This window comes from Globicephala melas, chromosome 8, assembly GCF_963455315.2.
Source record: "Globicephala melas chromosome 8, mGloMel1.2, whole genome shotgun sequence".
Lineage (NCBI taxonomy): Eukaryota > Metazoa > Chordata > Mammalia > Artiodactyla > Delphinidae > Globicephala > Globicephala melas.
In genome coordinates, this window is record NC_083321.1 from 9,345,023 (window position 1) to 9,367,262 (window position 22,240).

Here is a 22,240-nt window from a genome sequence, read left to right on the forward strand (position 1 = left end):
CACCAGGGAAGCCCCTCCGTGTTTTATAATACTGGTTTATGGACCATGTTCAGAGTTTGTGTGTTTCTCTTTGTCTCTCTCTTTCTGTGCTCACCCCTCCCAGTTTTATGCTTTTGCGTTTGCCTCCCTCCCATCCTCAAGGCTCTAGTCCAGAACTGGCTCTTATTATGACAATTGGGCTGCCCCACTGAGCGATTAAGGATGACACAGATCCAGGCACTGAGCCAGCAGGCAGCCTGGCTCACTCCCTGGACTGCAGGCTGAAACCTGGTCGACCCACGTCCCTGGACTTGCAGCTTGTTATACACCTTAGCCCAGGCAGGTTTCAGCAACAATTTAGTTCAGCCCCGAGCCTAGCCTGGCCCAGCCCACAACTTTAAGCAGGGATCCAGCTCCATCCCCCATCTAATTTGAGACTTTTAGTTCCCATGACCCCCCCCTCCAGGAATGAAAATTGGGGCTCCCACTGAATGTCTGGGCCTGGAGCTCTTCAGCCCACTTACTGCAGTGCATTTTCATCCTGCTTCTCATCCGTGGTTCTGAGCCCCCCATATGCAGAATAATGGCCCGTAGAGGTGTCCACATTCTAATTCCAGGAACCTGTGAGTATGCTACCTTACATGGCAAAGGGGAGTTTGCAGATGGGATTGAGTTCAGCATCTTGACATGGGGAGATTGTCTTGAATTCTGCCAGTGGGTTGATGTGATCACAGGGGTTCCTTATAACGAAAAGGGGGAGACAGGAGAGTCAGAGAAGATGTGACGATGGAAACAGCAGAGGTCAGAGAAAGAGATTTGAAGATGCTACACTGCTGGCTTTGAAGATGAAGGATGGGGCCAGAGCCAAGGGATGCAGGCAACCTCTAGAGGCTGCAAGGGAACAGATTTTCCCCGCGAGTCTTCAGAGTGAACGCAGGCCTGATGACACCTTGATTTTGAGCTCAGTGAGACCTAATGTGCACTTCTGACCTCCAAAACTGTAAGATGAATTTGTGTTGTTTTACGCCACAAAGTTTTCAGTAATTTGTTACAGCAGTAATAGGAAACTATCTTTGTTTTTCTGATGTTGCTGCTCTGTTTTCTTTTTGATTATTTTAAACCTCCCCCTCCTTTTCTGTGTGTGGAGCTGAGAAAGACTGTCAACCGTGCATTTGCCCCCAAGTGGACCCTTTCTCTAGAAATAAGTGGTGACCATTTATTAAAGTGGGAACAGATTGGTAGTGACAGGAGTGTGTAGAATGCTAGCTAGTGTACTTTCAGCATTTTTTTTCAAGTACTTTAAAAAAAGTTTTTTCTAAATTACACATATACCATGTATGCACCTATAAACCTAACATTGTACGGCCATAAATGAATTGCCGGACTGTTTTTGAAATAGCTGTAACCTGATAGTGCAAGTACTAGACAAAAAATAATTGAAATCTGAGCTATCTTTTTATCCCTGCCATCTAGTCCCTGTGAATTAAAGAAATAACTCACCTTCTCTAAGACTTCCCTTTTCACTGTCTGCCTCTTTCAGAGTTTGTGGGAGTAATAACAATATTTAAAGGCTTTTAAGCAATTAGAATTGTTTTCTTGTTATCAGATTGGTGATGCTTCTATAAGAAAACCATTGTATACGTTATCTATCGCTGCAAAACAAACTACCCCAAAGCTTAGTGACTTAAAACAAAACAAATATTTATTATCTCACATCATCTCACATCATTTTTGTGGGTCAGGATTTCAAGAGCAGCTTGTCTGGGTAGATCTGGCCCCAAGTCTCTCATGAGGTTGTGGTCATGGTGTCGGATATGGTGCAGTTGATCTGAAGTTTGATTAAGGCCGAGGTTCTACTCCCAAAGTGACTCGCTCACATGGGTGACAAGTTAGTGCTAACTATTGGCAGGAAGTCATGGCTCATCTCAAGGATCTCCCCATAGGGCTGCTGAGTGCGTTTACCACCTGGCAGCTGGCTTCCCACAGGGCAAGCAGTTCAAGAGAGAGCAATGCAGAAACCACAGGGCCTTTTATGACCTAGTTCAGAAGTCACGTGGTATCGTGTCCACACAGCCAACTGGCTACACAGGTCAGCCCTGCTCAGCATGGAGTGGACTATAGAAGGGCATGAATAACAGGACCACTGGGGGGCTATCTTAGAGGCTGCCTAGAAGGAGAAGGTTCTATCTAGTCTTCAGCCTTAAAGCCTTCCTTATCTCAGAAATCCCTAGAGAGGCAGAGTAGGAAGGAAATTCCAAGGTTAGTCCAAACATCTAGCTCACAGGAATCACATCTTTGAAATCACATCACCTAAAACTCTCTACTGATAGTTTAACACTGAGTTGCCTAAGCCTTGTCTCATTTGCATTAGAGCCTCCCGTATCCCCCAGGAGCAGAAACCCTGCCCTGTGCTTCCGAAGCTCTTAGGACGTCTCGCCTGCTCCTTGGCACAGAGTTAGGAATACATACATTTCTGTAAACTTGACAAATTGTCAACGGGCATTTGAAGAGTAACACATGGGTTAATATCCAGCCCCCCTCCCCCCCACCCACCCCGCCCTCTTAATTTGATGTTTCTGTGTGTTTTGAAAGCTGGGGCTTATGGGAGTGGCTGACTCCATAAGAATTTTAGGAGAAGTCAGTTGTAGGGTGAATCTCTCCACGCTGAGGTTGAATTTGGAGTCCAAATAGGAGCCAAATGGGGGTATATACAGAACCGTAAATGTCGCCAGCGTCCTTGCCCAGGGATGCTAGTGAAGGAAGCACATTGGACAGAAGCAATATGTGTAAACAGAGAGACAGGATGTCAAAGGTGGTGGAGACACAGCTGCACCTGCTGTGGGATTCTTCGGCAAGTCCCCAAATCACCTAAACTTTCTGGGTGTGGCTTCCTTATTATTTAATTGGGATAATAATGCCCACGTGTTTTCAAAGATGTGAAGCAACTGGACCTCTCTACTGGAAGGACCGTAAATAGTTATAATCACTTTACAGAGCGCTGGCAATATCCAGTATAGCTAACGATGTAATACCCACCCCATGAGAGACACCCCAGCAATTCTATTCTTGGTCTGACCTTGGAGCAGAAGTTCTCAGCCCTGATTGCATGTTAGAACCACCTGGGGGAGTTGGGGTTTTTTTAAGTGCTAATGTCTCAGCTCTACCCTCAGGGATTAAGATTTCATCAGTTCTGGGATGAGGCCCAGAAAATGGTTTTTTACAAAGCTCCCAAGGCTATTCTAATGTGCACTCTGGCAGAGAGAAACTCACACAAAGAGACATCCACCTGGCACCAAATATACACGTAAAACCAAGGGGGATTAAGCATCTAAATGTAAAAAGTCAATCTTTAAAATTCTTTTGAAAAGGTAAAAACTACCACATGACCTTGGGATATGGAAGGATCTCATGAGATTCGAAATGCATACACCATAAAAGGTAATACATTTGCCTTTGATGTGTAAAAATCTTGTGTTTGAAAAGATGCCATAAACAAAGAGAACAGATAAGCCACAGCTGAAAGAAGTAATTTGAGAATCAGATAACCAAACAAAAGATTAGTATTCAGAGTATAAAAGAATTCAATCGTGTTAGTAAGAAAAAGGTGAATTACCTATAAATGCTCCAACCAAAAGACACAGGCCCGATGAATGGATACAAAAACAAGACCCATATATGTGCTGTCTACAAGAGACCCACTTCAGACCTAGGGACACATACAGACTGAAAGTAAGGGGATGGAAAAAGATATTCCATGCAAATGGAATCAAAAGAAAGCTGGAGTAGCAATACTCATATCAGATAAAATAGACTTTAAAATAAAGAATGTTACAAGAGACAAGGAAGGATACTACATAATGATCAAGGGATCAATCCAAGAAGAAGATATAACAATTATAAATATATATGCACCCAACATAGGAGCACCTCAATACATAAGGCAACTGCTAACAGCTATAAAAGAGGAAATCGACAGTAACACAATAATAGTGGGGGACTTTAACACCTCACTTACACCAATGGACAGATCATCCAAAATGAAAATAAATAAGGAAACAAGAGCTTTAAATGATACAATAGACCAGATAGATTTAATTGATATTTATAGGACATTCCATCCAAAAACAGCAGATTACACTTTCTCCTCAAGTGCACATGGAACATTCTCCAGGACAGATCACATCTTGGGTTGCAAAGCAAGCCTCAGTAAGTTTAAGAAAATTGAAATCATATCAAGCGTCTTTTCTGACCACAACGCTATGAGATTAGAAATCAATTACAGGGAAAAAAACCGTAAAAAACACAAATACATGGAGGCTAAACAATAGGTTACTAAATAACCAAGAGATCACTGAAGAAATCAAAGAGGAAATCAAAAAATACCTAGACACAAATTACAATGAAAACACGACGATCCAAAACCTAGGGATGCAGCAAAAGCAGTTCTAAGAGGGAAGTTTATAGCAATACAAGCCTACCTCAAGAAACAAGAAAAATCTCAAATAAACAATCTAACCTTACACCTAAAGGAACTAGAGAAAGAAGAACAAACAAAACCCAAAGTTAATAGAAGGAAAGAAATCATAAAGATCAGAGCAGAAATAAATGAAATAGAAACAAAGAAAACAATAGCAAAGATCAATAAAACTAAAAGCTGGTTCTTTGAGAAGACGAAAAAAATTGATAAACCATTAGCCAGACTCATCAAGAAAAAGGGGGAGAGGAATCAAATCAATAAAATTAGAAATGAAAAAGGAGAAGCTATAACAGACACCACAGAAATGCAAAGCATCCTAAGAGACTACTACAAGCAACTCTATGCCAATAAAATGGACAACCTGGGCTTCCCTGGTGGCGCAGTGGTTGAGAGTTCGCCTGCCAATGCAGGGGACATGGGTTCGTGCCCCGGTCCAGGAAGATCCCACATGCCACGGAGCGGCTGGGCCCGTGAGCCATGGCTGCTGAGCCTGCACATCTGGAGCCTGTGCTTTGCAACAGAAGAGGCCACAACAGTGAGAGGGCCGCGTACCGCAAAAAAAAAAAAAAAAAAAAAAAAAGGACAATCTGGAAGAAATGGAAAAATTATTAAGAAGGTATAACCTTCCAAGACTGAACCAGGAAGAAATAGAAAATATGAACAGACCAATCAAAAGTAATGATATTGAAACTGTGATTAAAAATCTTCCCACAAACAAAAGTCCAGGACCGGATGGCCTCACAGGTGAATACCATCAAACATTTAGAGAAGAGCTAACACCCATCCTTCTCAAACTCTTACAAAAAATTGCAGAGGAAGGAACACTCCCAAACTCATTCTGTGAGGCCACCATCACCCTGATACCAAAACCAGACAAAGATACTACAAAAAAAGAAAATTAAAGACCAATATCACTGATGAATATAGATGCAAAAATCCTCAACAAAATACTAGCAAACAAAATCCAGCAACACATTAAAAGGATCATACACCATGATCAAGTGGGATTTATCCCAGGGATGCAAGGATTCTTCAATATACGCAAATCAATCAGTGTGATACACCATATTAAAAAACTGAAGAAGAAAAACCATATGATCATCTCAATAGATGCAGAAAAAGCTTTTGACAAAATTCAACACCCATTTATGATAAAAACTCTCCAGAAAGTGGGCATAGAGGGAACCTACCTCAACATAATAAAGTCCATATATGACAAACCCACAGCAAACATCATCCTCAGTGGTGAAAAACTGAAAGCATTTCTTCTAAGATCAGGAACAAGACAAGGATGTCCACTCTCACTACTATTATTCAACATAGGTTTGGAAGTCCTAGCCGTGGCAAGAGAAGAAAAAGAAATAAAAGGAATACAAATTGGAAAAGAAGAAGTAAAACTGTCACTGTTTGCAGATGACATGATACTATACATAGATAATCCTAAAGATGCCACCAGAAAACTACTAGAGCTAATCAATGAATTTGGTAAAGTTGCAGGATACAAAATCAATGCACAGAAATTTCTTGCATTCCTATACTAATGATGAAAAATCTGAAAGAGAAATTAAGGAAACACTCCCATTTACCATTGCAACAAAAAGAATAAAATACCTAGGAATAAACTTACCTAGGGAGACAAAAGACCTGTATGCAGAAAACTATAAGGCACTGATGAAAGAAATTAAAGATGATACAAACGGATGGAGAGATATACCATGTTCTTGGATTGGAAGAATCAATATCGTGAAAATGCCTCTACTACCCAAAGCAATCTACAGATTCAGTGCAATCCCTATCAGATTATCAATGGCATATTTTACAGAACTGGAACAAAAAAATCTTAAAATTTGTATCGAGACACAAAAGACCCCGAATAGCCAGAGCAGTCTTGAGGGAAAAAAATGGAGCTGGAGGAATCAGACTCCCTGACTTCAGACTATACTACAAAGCTACAGTAATCAAGACAATATGGTACTGGCACAAAAACAGAAATATAGATCAGTGGAACAGGATAGAAAGCCCAGAGATAAACCCACACACCTATGGTCAACTAATCTGTGACAAAAGAGGCAAGAATATACAATGGAGAAAAGACAGTCTCTTCAATAAATGGTGGTGGGAAAACTGGACAGCTATATGTAAAAGAATGAAATTAGAACACTCCCAAACACCATACACCAAAATAAACGCAAAATGGATTAGAGACCTAAATGTAAGAAGGGACACTATAAAACTCTTAGAGGAAAACATAGGAAGAACACTCTTTGACATAAATCACAGCAAGATCTTTTTTGATCCACCTCCTAGAGTAATGGAAATAAAAACAAAAATAAACAAATGGGACCTAATGAAACTTAAAAGCTTTTGCAACGCAAAGGAAACTACAAAGAAGACAAAAAGACAACCCTCAGAATGGGAGAAAATACTTGCAAACGAATCAATGGACAAAGGATTAATCTCCAAATTATATAAACAGCTCACTATTAAAAAACAAACAACCCAATCCAAAAATGGGCAGAAGACCTAAATAGACATTTCTCCAAAGAAGACATACAGATGGCCAAGAAGCACATGAAAAGCTGCTCAACATCACTAATCATTAGAGAAATGCAAATCAAAACTACAACGAGGTATCACCTCACACCAGTTAGAATGGGCATCATCAGAAAATCTACAAACAACAAATGCTGGAGAGGGTGTGGAGAAAAGGGAACCCTCTTGCACTTTTGGTGGGAATGTAAATTGATACAGCCACTATGGAGAACAGTATGGAGGTTCCTTAAAAAACTAAAAATAGAATTACCATATGACCCAGCAATCCCACTACTGGGCATATACCCAGAGAAAACCACAATTCAGAAAGACACATGCACCCCAATATTCATTGCAGCACTATTTACAATAGCCAGGTCATGGAAGCAACCTAAATGCCCATCGACAGATGAATGGATAAAGAAGATGTGGTACATATATACAATGGAATATTACTCAGCCATAAAAAGAAACGAAATTGGGTCATTTGTAGAGACATGGATGGATCTAGAGACTGTCATAAAGAGTGAAGTAAGTCAGAAAGAGAAAAACAAATATTGTATATTAATGCATATATGTGGAACCTAGAAAAATGGTACAGATGAACCAGTTTGCAGGGCAGAAATTGAGACACAGATGTAGAGAACAAACGTAGGGACACCAAGGGGGGAAAGTGGTGGTGGGGTGATGATTTGGGAGATTGGGATTGACACGTATACACTGATGTGTATGGATAACTAATAAGAACCTGCTGTATAAAAAAATAAAATAAAATTAAAAAAAAAACAGAAGAAGAAAAAGATGAATTATCTAATTACCATTACTTTTTGTAAGGAGATTAGGTAAATAAAATGGGCAGAATTATATAGGGAACTTTTCAGCAGTAAAAAAAAATGAATCAACTATGTATTAACATATATACACATTTACATATGTGCATACATACATATGTATTAACATAAATAACTCTTAAGACAATGTTGATCAATAAAATCAAGACCTTCAGAATGATACCATATGACGCCAATTTCCTGAAAAAAATTGAAACACACAAGTCAACACTATATGTGTTCATTAATAAAGACTGTACAAGTATAAATACACACATGGGTCTGAAAAACACTATCCTGAGTTTTATTTTTACCTCTAAGCAGAAAGGGAAATAGGATTGGGATTTCAAATAAATCTATAATATTTTAGGTGTTCAACTGAATCATAAATACATGAATGTCTATTGTATCATTATCTATGCTTTTTTGTGTGCTTAAAAATATTATAGGGACTTCCTTTGTGGCGCAGTGGTTACGAATCCGCCTGCTAATGCAGGGGACACGGGTTTGTTCCCACATGCCACAGAGCAACTAAGCCCGTGTGCCATAACTACTGAGCCCGCGTGCTGCAACTACTGAAGCCCACGCACCTAGAGCCCGTGCACCACAAGAGAAGCCACCACGACAAAGAGTAGCCCCCCACTCGCCACAGCTAGAGAAAGCCCACGTGCAGCAACAAATACCCAACGCAGCCAAAAATAAATAAATAAATAAATTAAAATATTATAAAAATTATTGAAAAATCTAAAATTAGTTATAGCGTCTTTGGGGGCTAATCCTCTAGAACCACAACAGACTTTTTGGTGTGAAATCTTGATCCGATTATCCTGGTTTTGTAAATTGTCACTTTAAAAAGAAAGCTCGTGACCCTGTAAGAGAAACGAAGGCAGAAAGTCTTTAGTTCATAGAGTAAATATTGGGGTTTTAGCTTCCTATACGAGGCGCCGTTTGGGGGCGCCAGAGGACAGCACAAGCCAGCCGATCCCAGCTTCTCCCAGGGGAACAGAACGCCGGGTTCACCTGTTCCACACTGGTTAATAATCAAACATCTGGTGGGTTCTTACCTCCCGAAGTGTCTTGTGATGACGGAAGCGCGTGCTGTCTTTAACGCCCTGGACTTGATATAGTAAGGGTTTGCGGAGCCCCTGAAATGCAGCTCATTTTTGACCTGAGCACTTAGAACTTTGCAAGCTGAGTCAGGTGGCAATGGTCCTTCCACTGCATAGGGTTATGGAAAATTAATCTGGCTGAAACTCCGTACTTTCTGACACCCCCAGGATCCTCTTGAGCAGGAAATGAGGCTGCTTGATGAATGTGCTTTTTTCACCTCTTGAGGAATTGCCATATATTAAAAATAATTTAAAAGAAAAACTGGATGATCGAGGTTGTTACCCAATATTACAAAGAAAATTGCATGTAGATAGGTTGATGCCTGGTGAAAATGGAGTGTGAACGGCTTTCCTTACCTAATCGGAGGGTCTTCTGAGAGGTCCTGTTAAAATCATCCAGCCAAGTTAGGAGGAATTCTTCCCATTTTATAGCAAATGAAGAGAAAAGATCACCAAGAAGTCCCCTCCCCTGGGTCCCCTAGACCAGTGCTGTCCATTAGAACGTTCGTGATGATGGAAATGTTCACATTTATGATGTACAATGAAGGAGCCACTAGCCATGTGTGGCTGCAGCATGCTGAACTATGGCTAGAATGAAGAATAAAATTTTACATTTTATTTAATTTTAGTTCTCTTCAATTTAAGTGACCACATGTGGCTGGTGGCTACTGAATTGGACAGTGCAAGTCTAGATATTTTTAAATGTTTATTTTCGTGTTGTACCACTAATATATGCACTAAAGAAAATGAGATGCATGTTAAATTCAAATTTGGGTGTATATACTTCTAACGTTTTCCCTACTGATGTCAAATGTACTTATAGAGACACACGTTTTTCTTTTCAAAAGTGGGATCATACTTAACATATTGCTTTTAATGTTTTAAAAAAGTAATACACAGGGAACATCTCCCCATACCAGAGCTTTATATAATTTTTAGTACCTGGAGTATCCTCTGTTGAGTGATAATAATGGACAGTTATTATTCTAAGCACATTGACCGCGTTATCTCATGTGATCCTCAAAACCCCATGAGGTAGATATCAGCCCATTTTACAGATGAATTCTCTGAAATACATAAAGATTAACGTGTACTTTGCAAAACTCAAGCAGAGGCGGTGGGAGAGTCAGGGTTTCAAGGCTCCCAAACAGGTGGGCCGACTTCAGAGCCTGCTGCAGAATCTCTCTGCTTTAAATAAAGTTTTTTATTTTTTAATTAATTAATTACGTATAGGGTGGATAAACAACAAGGTCCTACTGTATAGCACAGGGAACTATATTCAATATCCTATGATAAACCATAATAGAAAAGAATATGAAAAAGAATGTGTGTGTGTGTGTATATATATATCTCTGAATCACTTTGCTGTACAGCAGAAATTAACATAACATTGTCAATCAACTATACTTCAGTTTTAAAAAGAAAACCCATTTCAGCTCCTTACACTAGTAAGATGGTAAAGGTAATTAGTTAACTTCCTGCTGGGCCAGTCTCTTAACTAGTTTGCTAATTTACCCATAGGATTTCTCCTCTACGGGAGTATCTAGAGGACTCCCTTAAGCTTCTCCCCAGAGGGTTATAAAAACGCAACCATTTAGAAAATAGAGATGCACTGTCCTAATCCTCTATAAATCCTTAAACTATAGAAGAAGCTGTTACTGATTGACACACGTAACTCAGGGGAGCCCAGTCTTGGGGATGCGGAAACATGAGTTCACCATAGGTGGCCTTTGTTTGTTTGTTTTAATCGTAGAGACTTCTCTTAAGTCAGCTGTTAAAGACCTAGGTCTCTTTGCAAACCAGCCCACTCAGACGCCCTCAGCTCCGCCCTCCCTCCCCCCGCCCCCTGCCTCCGCGCAGGCCTCTGCAGGGCGTCCACCTCCTCCAGGGTTTCAGTTGGAGGCATCAGCCCTCTTGTCCTTCAGCCAACCCTTCTGTAACTGATGTCCCTGTGGACGAGAGGGAGCGAAGCTTCAGGTTCATGTCAAAAATATTTTAACCCTTGCTCCACCCAGAAGCCGCCTGCGTAGGGTTGATGGACTATAAGGGCCTCGGTCCTAATTAGGGTCAAGCGGAAGTTACTAATCAGCACCGTGCCCAGGACTTCTAGGCTCAGCTGAAGCAAAATCGAGAGCATGCCGTCACACGCCGCGTGCGCGGGAGCCCACTGGAAAGGAGGAAACGTGAGCCCCCATCAGACACGGGCCTTTAGATGCAGTGACGCTGACTGCCAAGGAACTCCGCGCTCTCTGCTTTGCGCAGAATCTGATGAATACTCAGATTGTTCAGTGCGCAAAACATACACACCCAAGTTCTGGAATTGCAGAGCGGTGATGGTTGCACAGCACTGTGGATATACTTAACGCCACTGAATTGTGCACGAAGTGGTTCAGATGGTAAATTTGACACTGTGTGTGTTTAATCACAATTAAAAACAAAAACCAGAAGCTCAGTTGCTTGCTTCTAGAAGCTGAGCCATCCATTTTATTTTTCATTTAGGATGTTGACTTTTAAAAATCTTTATTTATTTATTTATTTGTTTATTTATTTATTTATTTTTGGCTGCATTGGGTCTTCGTTGCTGTGTGCAGACTTTCTCTAGTTGTGGCGAGTGGGGGCTACTCTTCGTTGTGGTGCACGGGCTTCTCATTGCAGTGGCTTCTCTTGTTGTGGAGCACGGGTTCTAGGCGCACGGGCTTCAGTAGTTGTGGCACGTGGGCTCAGTAGTTGTGGCTCGTGGGCTCTAGAGCACAGGCTCAGTAGTTGTGGCGCATGGGCCTAGCTGCTCTGTGGCATGTGGGATCTTCCCGGATCAGGATTTGAACCCGTGTCCCCTACATTGGCAGGTGGATTCTCAACCACTGCACCACCAGGGAAGCCCGACATTCTTTTATCTTGAACTATAATTGACACATAATATTAGTTTCAGGTGTACATTGCAAAATGATCACCACATCCATTCTTTCTTTTTTTTTTTTTTTCTATCCTTTAATTTCCACAGCATGTTCATTCACATTTGACTGACTGATGGTACATAATTTTCTTTCACAATAGGCCAGGACATCTGTGTTATCCTGATTATACAAAAACAGATACAAAATGGTGTTGAGACTTACTTGCCTGAAATTACAAGACTAAGTGTATACGCATATAGTTTTTTAAATTTCTCTATTTCCATTCCATCCCTTTGGCCGAACATTATGAGTACAATATTTGCCCTTCTTCTCGTATTCCCTTCTCTTGTGGCAGGCATCACTGTCCAGTAACCCAAGCCAAATCTCCTTTGTCATCCCCCCCACCAACGGTCATCAAATGCTAACAAGACATCTTCCTAAATCTCTCTGGAATTGATCTCTTCCCCATTAGGGTTCCCTTTTGCAAGTCCATTTCTTCATCATAAGTCTGATATGTGAGCTCTTAATTGCTCGGCCGCAGTTTTCTCTTCTTCAGTCAGTGGTAAGAGCTTCAGGTCTGTTTGCTTTTGTAGTTCTTGTATCAAGGTCATAGTCTTATTGAAAGTAGCACCAATGCGGCTCTTAGTCTCTTTGTGCTCCACAGCGAGTGGTTTAAAGCATGCATGCAGAGTTTGATATCGAGACTTTATTGCTGACAATTCCTTTAAGAGTGTAACTGGATTTTTCTTGCCTGCTGAATCAGGATAATTAGTCTTGATTTCCTATTTCAACCTGTACTGAATGTAATCCGGATCAGAGTCAGCTTTCTGGAACATCAGTTCCAGCTTATCGACCTCTGCCTCCGTGTTGAATAGTTGACATTCCTCCTCCATTCTTTTTTTTAATTTTAATTTCTTTAAATGAAGTATAGCTGATTTACAATGTTGCATTAGTTTTAGATGTACAGTACAGTGATTCAATTATACATATATATGTATCTATTCTTTTTCAGATTCTTTTCCCTTATAGGTTATTACAAAATATTGAACATAGTTCCCTGTGCTATACAGTAGGTCCTTGTTGGTTATCTATTTTATATATAGTAGTATGTATATGTTAATCCCAAACTCCTAATTAATCCCTTCCCCCCTTTTCCCTTTGATAACCATAAGTTCATTTTCTATGTCTGTAGGCCTATTTCTGTTTTGTAAATAAGTTCATTTGTATCATTTTTTTTAAGATACCACATATAAGCGATTACATATGATATTTATCTTTCACTGTCTGGCTTACTTTGTATGATAATCTCTAGGTCCATCCATGTTGCCGCAAATGGCATTATTGCGTTCTTCTTTATGGCTGAGTAGTATTCCATTGTATATATGTACCACATCTTCTTTATCCATTCATCTGTCAATGGACATTTAGGTTGCTTCCATGTCTTGGCTACTAAGATCCTTTTTTTGGTTGGGGGGGGGGGCGGGCCATGCAGCTTGTGGGATCTTAGTGCCCCCAGCAGTGGAAGTGTGGCGTCTTAACCACTGGACCACCAGGAAAGTCCCCTAAGATCCATTCTTTCTTTTTTAAAATTAATTATTTTATTTTATTTTATTTCTGGCTGCACTGGGTCTTCATTGCGGTGCATGGGCTTCTTATTGCGCTGGCTTCTCTTGTTGCGGAGCACGGGCTCTAGGCATGCAGGCTTCAGTAGTTGTGGCTTGCAGGCTCTAGAGTGCAGGCTCAGTAGTTGTGGTTCACGGGCTTAGCTGCTCCGTGGCATGTGGGATCTTCCCGGACCAGGGCTTGAACCCGTGTCCCTTGCATTGGCAGGTGGATTCTTAACCACTGTGCCACCAGGGAAGTCCTAAGATCCATCCTTGAGTCTCTCCTTTACTTACCCCACATGACCAATCTATCAGGAAAACTTGTCAGCTCTACCTCCAGGAGATTTCCAGCATCTGTCCTCTCCATCTCCGTACCATATCCTGGTCCAACCTACCATTCATACCTTTGATTACGGCAGCAGTAACCTCCTAACCTGTAACTCACCTCCCTAATCGACTCTTGCCCTTCTGCAGCCCGTTTCCCTCTCAGCAGCAAGATCATAACAACTGACAGTGCTCTCCTCACTGAAACCGAATGGATTCCCCTGGTTCTTGGAATAAAAGCCAAGCTCCCTATCCAGCCTCCAGGGTTCACACCATCTGTCACAACCTGCCTCTCCAGCCCCATCTCCTGCCACTTCCTTCTGGTTCACCACGTCCCAGCCCCTTTCTTTCTGCTCCTTGAGGATGCTAAGCTTGCTCCCATATCAGGGCTTTGCTCTTGCTGTTTCCTCTGCCCAGTCTCACACGCTGGCTGTTTCCTAGCAGACCTCCGCTTCATGTCACCTCGGCAGAAAGGCCTTTCCCTTGTAAGTCTGAAGTAGCCACCAAATCTCTCCATCACATGTCCCTGGTGCATTTTCCTTACAGCCTGTATTATTCCCTACTATTTTCTTGTTTATTTGTAATCATGCTCTGTCCATGTCCTCCCCCTAGAATGGAAACTCCACGAAGAGTAGGACCCTGAACGGCTGGGTCCCCAGCATCTAGAATGGCGCCTGGCACGTAGCAGGTGCACAACACGTATGACTGAGTGAATGAGTGAAGACTTAAAGTGTATTTCCCAGACATCGGGAATGTCACCCGTAGCGGGCTGAATGGTGGCACCGAGAAAGATATGTCCGCGCCCCAGAACCTGTGAATGTGACCTTATTTGGAAAAATGGGGCGGGGGGAGAGAGGGAGGGATAAATTAGGAGCCTGGGATTAAAATATACACACTACTAAATATAAAATAGATAACCAACAAGGACCTACTCTATAGCACAGGGAGCTATACTCAATCTCTTGTAATAACCTTTAAGGGAAGAGAATTTTTTTTAAAAAAGAGTAAATATATTTATATAATTGAATGTATAATTCAATTATGTGTATGTGTAATTGTATGCAAAATTGAATTACTTTGCTGTACACCTGAAACTAACACAACATTGTAAATCAACTATATTGCAATAAATATTAAAAGAAAAACCATCTTTGCAGATGTAATTAAGTTGAGGATCTTGTGACGAGAGCGTCCTGGATTCCCCGACTGGGCCCTAAATTCAAGGACAAGTGTCCTTAGAAGACACAGCAGAGACGGCCATGTGCAGACAGAGGCAGTGATTAGAGAGATGCTGACACAACCCAAAGATCGCCTGAAGCCACCAGAATCTGGAAGAAGCAAGGAAGGAACCTCACACTTAGAAGCTTTGTGGGGAGCGTGGCCCCGCCAGCACCTTGACTTCAGTCTTCGGGCCTCCAGGATGGAGAGAGAATACATTTCTGTCGCTTTAAGCCACCGAGTTGGTGGCGATTTGTGACAGCAGCCCCAGGATGCTAGTACACTCCCCAAACGTACCTTCTTCTGAACTCTTCCGGCCCAAATGAACTGTGTGTTCCCTTTGATGTTAAATTAACCACGTAAAACAGTATGTGATTCTCTCCCACGTGCTTGTCCTTTTTCCCCCACCTGATAACTAAGGGCAGGATGTTATTGTTCTGCTTCTTGGCATTATCCGCAACAGTTTGCAGAGCGCTAGGGTGAGAGCAGGCACTCAGCAAGTCGGTATCGATTGAACGGTGGGGAATATGGAGACACCCACTGCTCAGGCTGGGGTTACAAAGCAAAGACTCTGGCATCATCAGGGATCCAGGGAACTTTGCTGCCTGTGGAAGCCCTGACTCGATCCAGGTTTGGGTATAATTTTGGCTTTGTCTACGCTGATCGGCCATCCTTCAAACCCAGCCTTTACAACACGGGGAAGATAGCTGGTATTTTATAATAACTATGAATGGAGTATAACCTTTAAGAATTGTCGGGCTTCCCTGGTGGCGCAGTGGTTGAGAATCTGCCCGCTGATGCAGGGGACACGGGTTCGAGTCCTGGTCTGGGAGGATCCCACATGCCGCGGAGCAACTAGGCCCGTGAGCCACAACTACTGAGCCTGCGCGTCTGGAGCCTGTGCTCCGCAACGGGAGAGGCCCCAACAGGGAGAGGCCCACGCACCGCAATGAAGAGTGGCCCCCACTTGCCACAACTAGAGAAAGCCCTCGCACAGAAACGAAGACCCAACACAGCAAAAATAAATTAATTAATTAATAAAACTCCTACCCCCAACATCTTAAAAAAAAATTGTCAATCACTATATTGTACACCTGTAACTTATATAATATTGTACATCAAGTATACTTCAATCAAAAACACAACAACAGCATTTAGCTCCTGTTACCTCCGTCCTCCCTGAGCCTGGCTACTGTGGAAAACTTGTTCTCTGGCTGGAACTTGTAGGCTTGTCAAAATGACTGAGTTCTCGGAGGGGGACCACCCAGACGGCGGGGGAGTTAATGGCTTTGTTCTTGGTCCTCATTTGCTCCATCTCTGGGCACACACCCACGTCTGGTGGTCTTTGCTGGGGGCCTCCCCAGGTGAAGGAGGAAGGGACAGTGGGAGAGAAAATCAAAGGGGAAAACATAGCCCACAAGAGAGCGGGAGAAATAGCAGGCCCAAGGGAAAAGCAAGGACTTCAGAGTTGGTTCGTCCCTGAAAACTGGTTCTGGACAAAAAGAGACTCAGCTCTGACCTGTGGGCACCAAAGGCACGGGCGGCCGCCTTAGGGAGCAGTGGATGCTGGTCTTTTCCTAAGAGGACACCCCTTGTTTTTCTTTCCTTTTTTGACTGTGGGTTTGTCCACTTTGTCGTTTCTGCCCCGGCTTCTCTGGGGATCCCTGTGCTCCTTCACAACAAGGTTCTTCTGACTTTGCTGCCGAGAACGACTTCTATAAATGCTCCGTGGGGTGCCCAGGACCCCCTCCCCGCAGAAGGCAGCAGGGACACCCCCCCCCATGCCCCCACTCCTCCTGTGCCTATTTGAAGCATGAGGGCAGGGACAGTTGATTTTCCTGCCCTGGGGCATCGGAGGGCAGGTGTGGCCACGTGGACAGCATCCCGGACAGAGATGACGGGAAGTGTCTCTATTTTCCGTTTCTCTGGACTTCTTTTTATGGATTCACCCTTCCCCCCCATTTTCTTTCCAAACTCAGAAAGGAGCAAAACTTAGTGTGAAGCAAGAGGTGAAGGTAAAGAGGCGGAAAGAGCAGAGGGAGGGGGAAAGGTGGCGGCCCTGCGGTAACAAGGTGAGACTTAACCTGATGAGCAAAGTCGGTACAAGCAATTTACGTAAGGAAGAGCTGTTCAGTAAGCATCAGGGGTGCTAAGTACCTTCTAGAGAGTTAAGGCCCGGGTTGGATGCCTTCGGGAGTAGATTTTCTCAACCTTGGGCTATGAAGATTGAAAATGGCCACTGAGGCCACTGAAGAAAATGGACTTGAAAGGAAAGAGGCTTCCACCTGTCCCAGCAGGTACAATCTGAGAAGTGAGGAGGGGATGCGTATGATTGGGTCACACGGACACACGTGCTTTCACATGGACACACACACACACACACACACACACACACACACACACACACTTTGGCTTAGAATGAGTCTGTCTGGGCTGTGACTTGTCTTAGAAAGGTTCTCAGTGGACCATGACCGTGGCAAAGGCACTATGGGACATCAGACACTGCAAGGGTGGCCTTTGTGTGGAGGTACCAGGAATAGCCCTGGGGTACAATTTTAGAAGTTATCTTGTTGGGGCTTCCCTGGTGGCGCAGTGGTTGAGAGTCCGCCTGCCGATGCACGGGACACGGGTTCGTGCCCCGGTCCGGGAAGATCCCGCATGCCGCGGAGCGGCTGGGCCCGTGAGCCATGGCCGCTGAGCCTGCGCGTCCGGAGCCTGTGCTCCGCAACGGGAGAAGCCACAACAGTGAGAGGCCCGTGTACCACAAAAAAAAAAAAAAAAAAAATTATATATATGTATTATATGCCTTTAAAAATACATCTTAATAAGTTGAAATATGTGTGTGCTCCCCTTCTTCCTAAGAGGCTTCTCCTCTTCTCTATTTGCTTTGGCATTCGAATGCGTTGCAGACAAATGAGTCAGTTGAGATGAGGTCTTCAATTTGCTGGAGCCAGACATGTGTCAGCCCTACTCTGGGGAAGAAGCAGGAAGGTGCTCATTTCATGCCTCGCCTAGGACACCCTGGCTGAAGTAACCTCATAACATGCCCTGCCTTCCCCAAGGGTCTGTTTTGTTTTATTTAAAAAAATTTTTTTTGAAGTATAGTTGATTTCCAACATTGTATCAATTTCTGCTGATGATAAGGTGCTTCAAATCCCTTTGAAAGTGAAAGCACTGGCCAGGGGCTAGTGGTGTTTTTGTGTATTTCTTTCTTACAGACCAGGAGCACAGGAAATGGCTTGTCCTCAGGCCTGGCTGGTGGCTGTACTGGGACCAGAATCCATGTTCTGACCCAGCCTGGGGTAAAGGCTGCCCGGCCAAGTGCTTAGTTGGGTCTCATGTCTTGCAACTCCTTCAATTAAAAGCAGTTTAACTGGGACTTCCCTGGTGGTCCAGTGGTGAAGACTCTGCTCTTCCACTGCAGGGGGCACGGGTTTGATCCCTGGTTGGGGAGCTAGGATCCAGCATGCTGTGCGGCTCCACAAAAAATTAAGGGGGAAAAAAAAAAGCAGTTTAACTGTTGCCTAGAAGGAGGAGAGCCTGCCACCGTCTACAGTCAGCGTTGAGGGAAGGACATCTGTCCATCTAAGGGTGGCTGGTGGGAGTAGGTGGAGGTTGGGGCTGAGGTGGGCAAGGGCAGGAGACAGAGAAACTGTCAAGAAGTCATCCTGGCAAGAGATGGTGAGAGGCTGGATTCCAGAAGGAACAGAGCAGAGGGACCAATTTGAGAAATGTTATTTATCTTGTGTTACTTAACTTTCTGTTTTGGAAACAGTCAGACTGACACACAAATAGAGAGACTAGTTTAATGGACCTCCATATAGCCAGCACCCCCCTATTCACCAGTTATCAACATTTTGCATTTGAGAAGTTGTAGAAGGTGAGGTGGAGAGGACTTGGGGATTGATTAGGTGGTGGGGGAGAGAGGATGGTGATGGAGAGCAAAAGAGAAGGAAGAATCCAGAATGATCCTGGGCCTCTGGCTTGGTCAGGTAGACAAGGGAAGAAGCCGAGCCAGTCTGGAGGGAGATGGTAAGCTGGGTGAGCAGAGGCTCTCTGCAGCGCGGGGACTGTGCTCTTTGCAGCCCCCAGCCCCTTACACAACTACCTACTAAAGGAATAAGCAAAGGACACTGGGTGGCAGGGTCAACCAGGGGCTCTCCTGAGGGCTGAGCCAGGGGGAGCTGGCGGAGTGTTTGCTTTCTTTCCTCTCTACTCCTTAAACCTTGGTTTTACCCCTTGAGAATTTCTTTTTTTTCTTTTTCTTTCTTTATTTTTTTGGAGTATAATTGCTTTACAATGTTGTGTTAGTTTCTGCTGTACAATGAAGTGAATCAGCTATATGTATACCTATATCCCCTCCCTCTTAGACCTCCCTCCCCCCATCCCCCCCAATCCCAGAGAATTTCTGAAAATGAAAATAACCACCTAGCCTTTTTCCCAGAAAAAGAGAAGCTTTGCAGATGAACAGAAGGTTGCAAGAGGGTGTTCTGGAAAGAGAACAGTGATGTAACAGGGCTGACAGCTCCACCCTTCAGGGAACTGCCCAGGCTCTGCCCCAGGGGACTCTTCCGGGCATGAGAATTCAGCTCTACCTCGAAGGTGCCCACATTCACCCTCCACTGTGTGTGTCTTGGAATACACTTAGAGTGCACGGCAGAGGGGATAAGAGGTGTCCCATGGTGGGTCACCCTGACCTACGGAGGGTCCGGGATGGGGAGCCAGCCTCTTCTCATGTTCCAGACAGAGCCTGTCTCATTTTAGGTCAGGATGACACTGCCTGGTCCTGATTTGCAGAGGTTCCAACTTGTCCTCCACTGTTTCCAACCAGGGATGTGACCACCCTGGTTGGCTGGTGTTCAAAATTCCTTACCGCCATTCCAGCAATTATGGGCCACACCAAGGGTACCCTGTGGGTCTGGTTTTATCTGCCCTGAAGTGTCCATGCCTCTGAGACACAGGCCTGAGTCACCTCCTGTGCGTTCATTACCCAGGAAGCCCTTTGGCATTCTGGCCAAGTCCCAGGCTATTGCGGGTTTTTCCCTTGTCTTCTAGCCAAAAAGCAAAACAAACAAATCGCTCCCTCTCTATTAAACTTCTACCAGCCTTCTAGACCCAGCGCAGTCTTCAAAGAGGCGTCTCTTTGCACAGAAATTTCTCCCATGTATTTGAACTCCCCAGATGTGCTGGTCCGAGAGCCCGTGGCACTCTGCCTGGAGCTGTCATCAAGTTGCCATCTGGCAGGTTTCGTGCTGTGTCATCTCCCCAACTGGATTCAGAGCTCCTGGAGGACTTGCTTCTTCCCTTCCCTCCAGCGGCAGCCGTGTAGTGTTCCCCAAGTTTGATTCATTCAGTGGTGGTTCTTCTAGTTTTGGTGAAAATTATTCTGCCCTGAATGTTGAGATGGAAGCCTGAGGTAGCGAAGGTCCCCAGCACCATGTAGGACTTTTGAATTGACTTCCACAGCTGTGACACCTGTGGGGAGCTTGAGGGCAGCCCGGGGGGCATGTGCTGCCTTGGGTAGATGTGGTCCCAGGTCAACCTGCTCTGAGAGTCACATTTCGTTTACTAAGACTTTCTATATTTAAGCACTTCAGCTTCATTGGACTCAAATCTCCTCTTAACACCATCCAAAAAGCAGTGGCTTGGGTTTGGAGGGAGCGGGTAGAGGTGAGCGAGGCGGGTCATCTGCTTCCTCATGTCCTTCTGCTCTTGTGCTTCTTCTTCTTTTTTTTTTTTTTTTTTTTGCGGTACGCGGGCTTCTCACTGCTGTGGCCTCTCCCGTTGCGGAGCACAGGCTCCGGACGCGCGGGCTCAGCGGCCGTGGCTCACGGGCCCAGCCTCTCCGCGGCATGTGGGATCTTCCCGGTCCGGGGCACGAACCCGCGTCCCCTGCATCGGCAGGCGGACTCTCAACCACTGCGCCACCAGGGAAGCCCCATTCCTCTTTTTTGAGTGTCAACAGCCCGGTGCTGCCTCTCCAGGGGGACTCGATTCTCTGTTCTTCAAAGGGCCCTAAGGGGCCTCCCTGCACAGCCCCCATGGGACCAGCTAAGGCCCAGCCTCTTCCCCCCAGGCCTCACCTAGCTGGGCTCAGCGCTTCTCAAAGCCTCTGGGCTGAAGGGTAGGGTTTGTTTTTCTTTTCTGCCAATGTGTCACAGATCAGTACTTCCATAAAACACATTAAAAATTACTGGGGGGGGGGGCTTCCCTGGTGGCACAGTGGTTGAGAGTCCGCCTGCCGGTGCAGGGGACAGGGGTTCGAGCCCTGGTCTGCGAAGATCCCAAATGCTGCGAAGCAACTAAGCCCGTGTGCCACAGCCACTGAGCCTGCACTCTACAGCCCACCAGCCACAACTACTGAGCCGATGTGCCACAACTACTCAAGCCTGCGTGCCTAGAGCCCATGCTCCACGACAAGAGAAGCCACCGCAATGAGAAGCCCTCGCACCACAACGAAGAGTAGCCTCCGCTCACCACAACTAGAGAAAGCCCACGTGCAGCAACGAAGACCCAACGCAGCCAAAAATAAACAAGTAAATAAATTTATTAAAAAAATAAAATAAAAATTACTAGGGAAACCACTATTTACAATAGCCAAGGTATGAAAGCAACCTAAAAGTCCATCGATAGATGAATGGATAAAGAAAATGTGGTACATATATATAATGGAATATTACTAAACCATAAAAAAGAATGAAATAATGCCATTTGCAACATGGATGGACTTAGAGATTATCATACTAAGTGAAGTAAGTCAGACAGAGAAAGACAAATATATAATATTACTTCTATGTGGAATCTTAAAAATGATACAAATGAATTTATCTACAAAAGACAAACAGACTCACAGACTTAGAAAACAAATTTATGGTTACCAAAGGGGAAAAGTGCGGGGGAGGGAGAAATTAGGAGGTTGGGATTAACATATGCACACTTCTATATATAAAATAGATAAGCAACAAGGATCTACTGTATATCACAGAAAACTCTACTCAATATTCTGTAATAACCTAAATGGGAAAAGAATCTGAAAAGAATATATATATATATATATATATATATATAATTGAATCACTTTGCTGTACACCTGAAACTAATACAACATTGTAAATCAACTATACTCCAATATAAGATAAAAATTTTAAAAAAATGACTAGGGAAGGGTGGCAGAATATGCCACCCCAAAGTATGCCACTTTGGCATAAGGATTAGTTTGAGCTAAATGCATTTTTTGAAATAAATTTATTTATTTTTGGCTGCGTTGCGTCTT

The 22,240-nt window shown here is 43.9% G+C and overlaps 1 protein-coding gene across 1 annotated transcript; it reads right to left on the reverse strand.

Annotated features, from left to right (window-relative positions):
• Window positions 1-12,260: 12,260 nt before the first annotated feature.
• Window positions 12,261-12,714, reverse strand: LOC115840703 (SKA complex subunit 2-like). Its single transcript, XM_060304000.1, is given in 1 exon segment — window positions 12,261-12,714. A coding segment is annotated over 1 exon segment (393 nt). The 3' UTR covers window positions 12,261-12,321.
• Window positions 12,715-22,240: the final 9,526 nt, after the last annotated feature.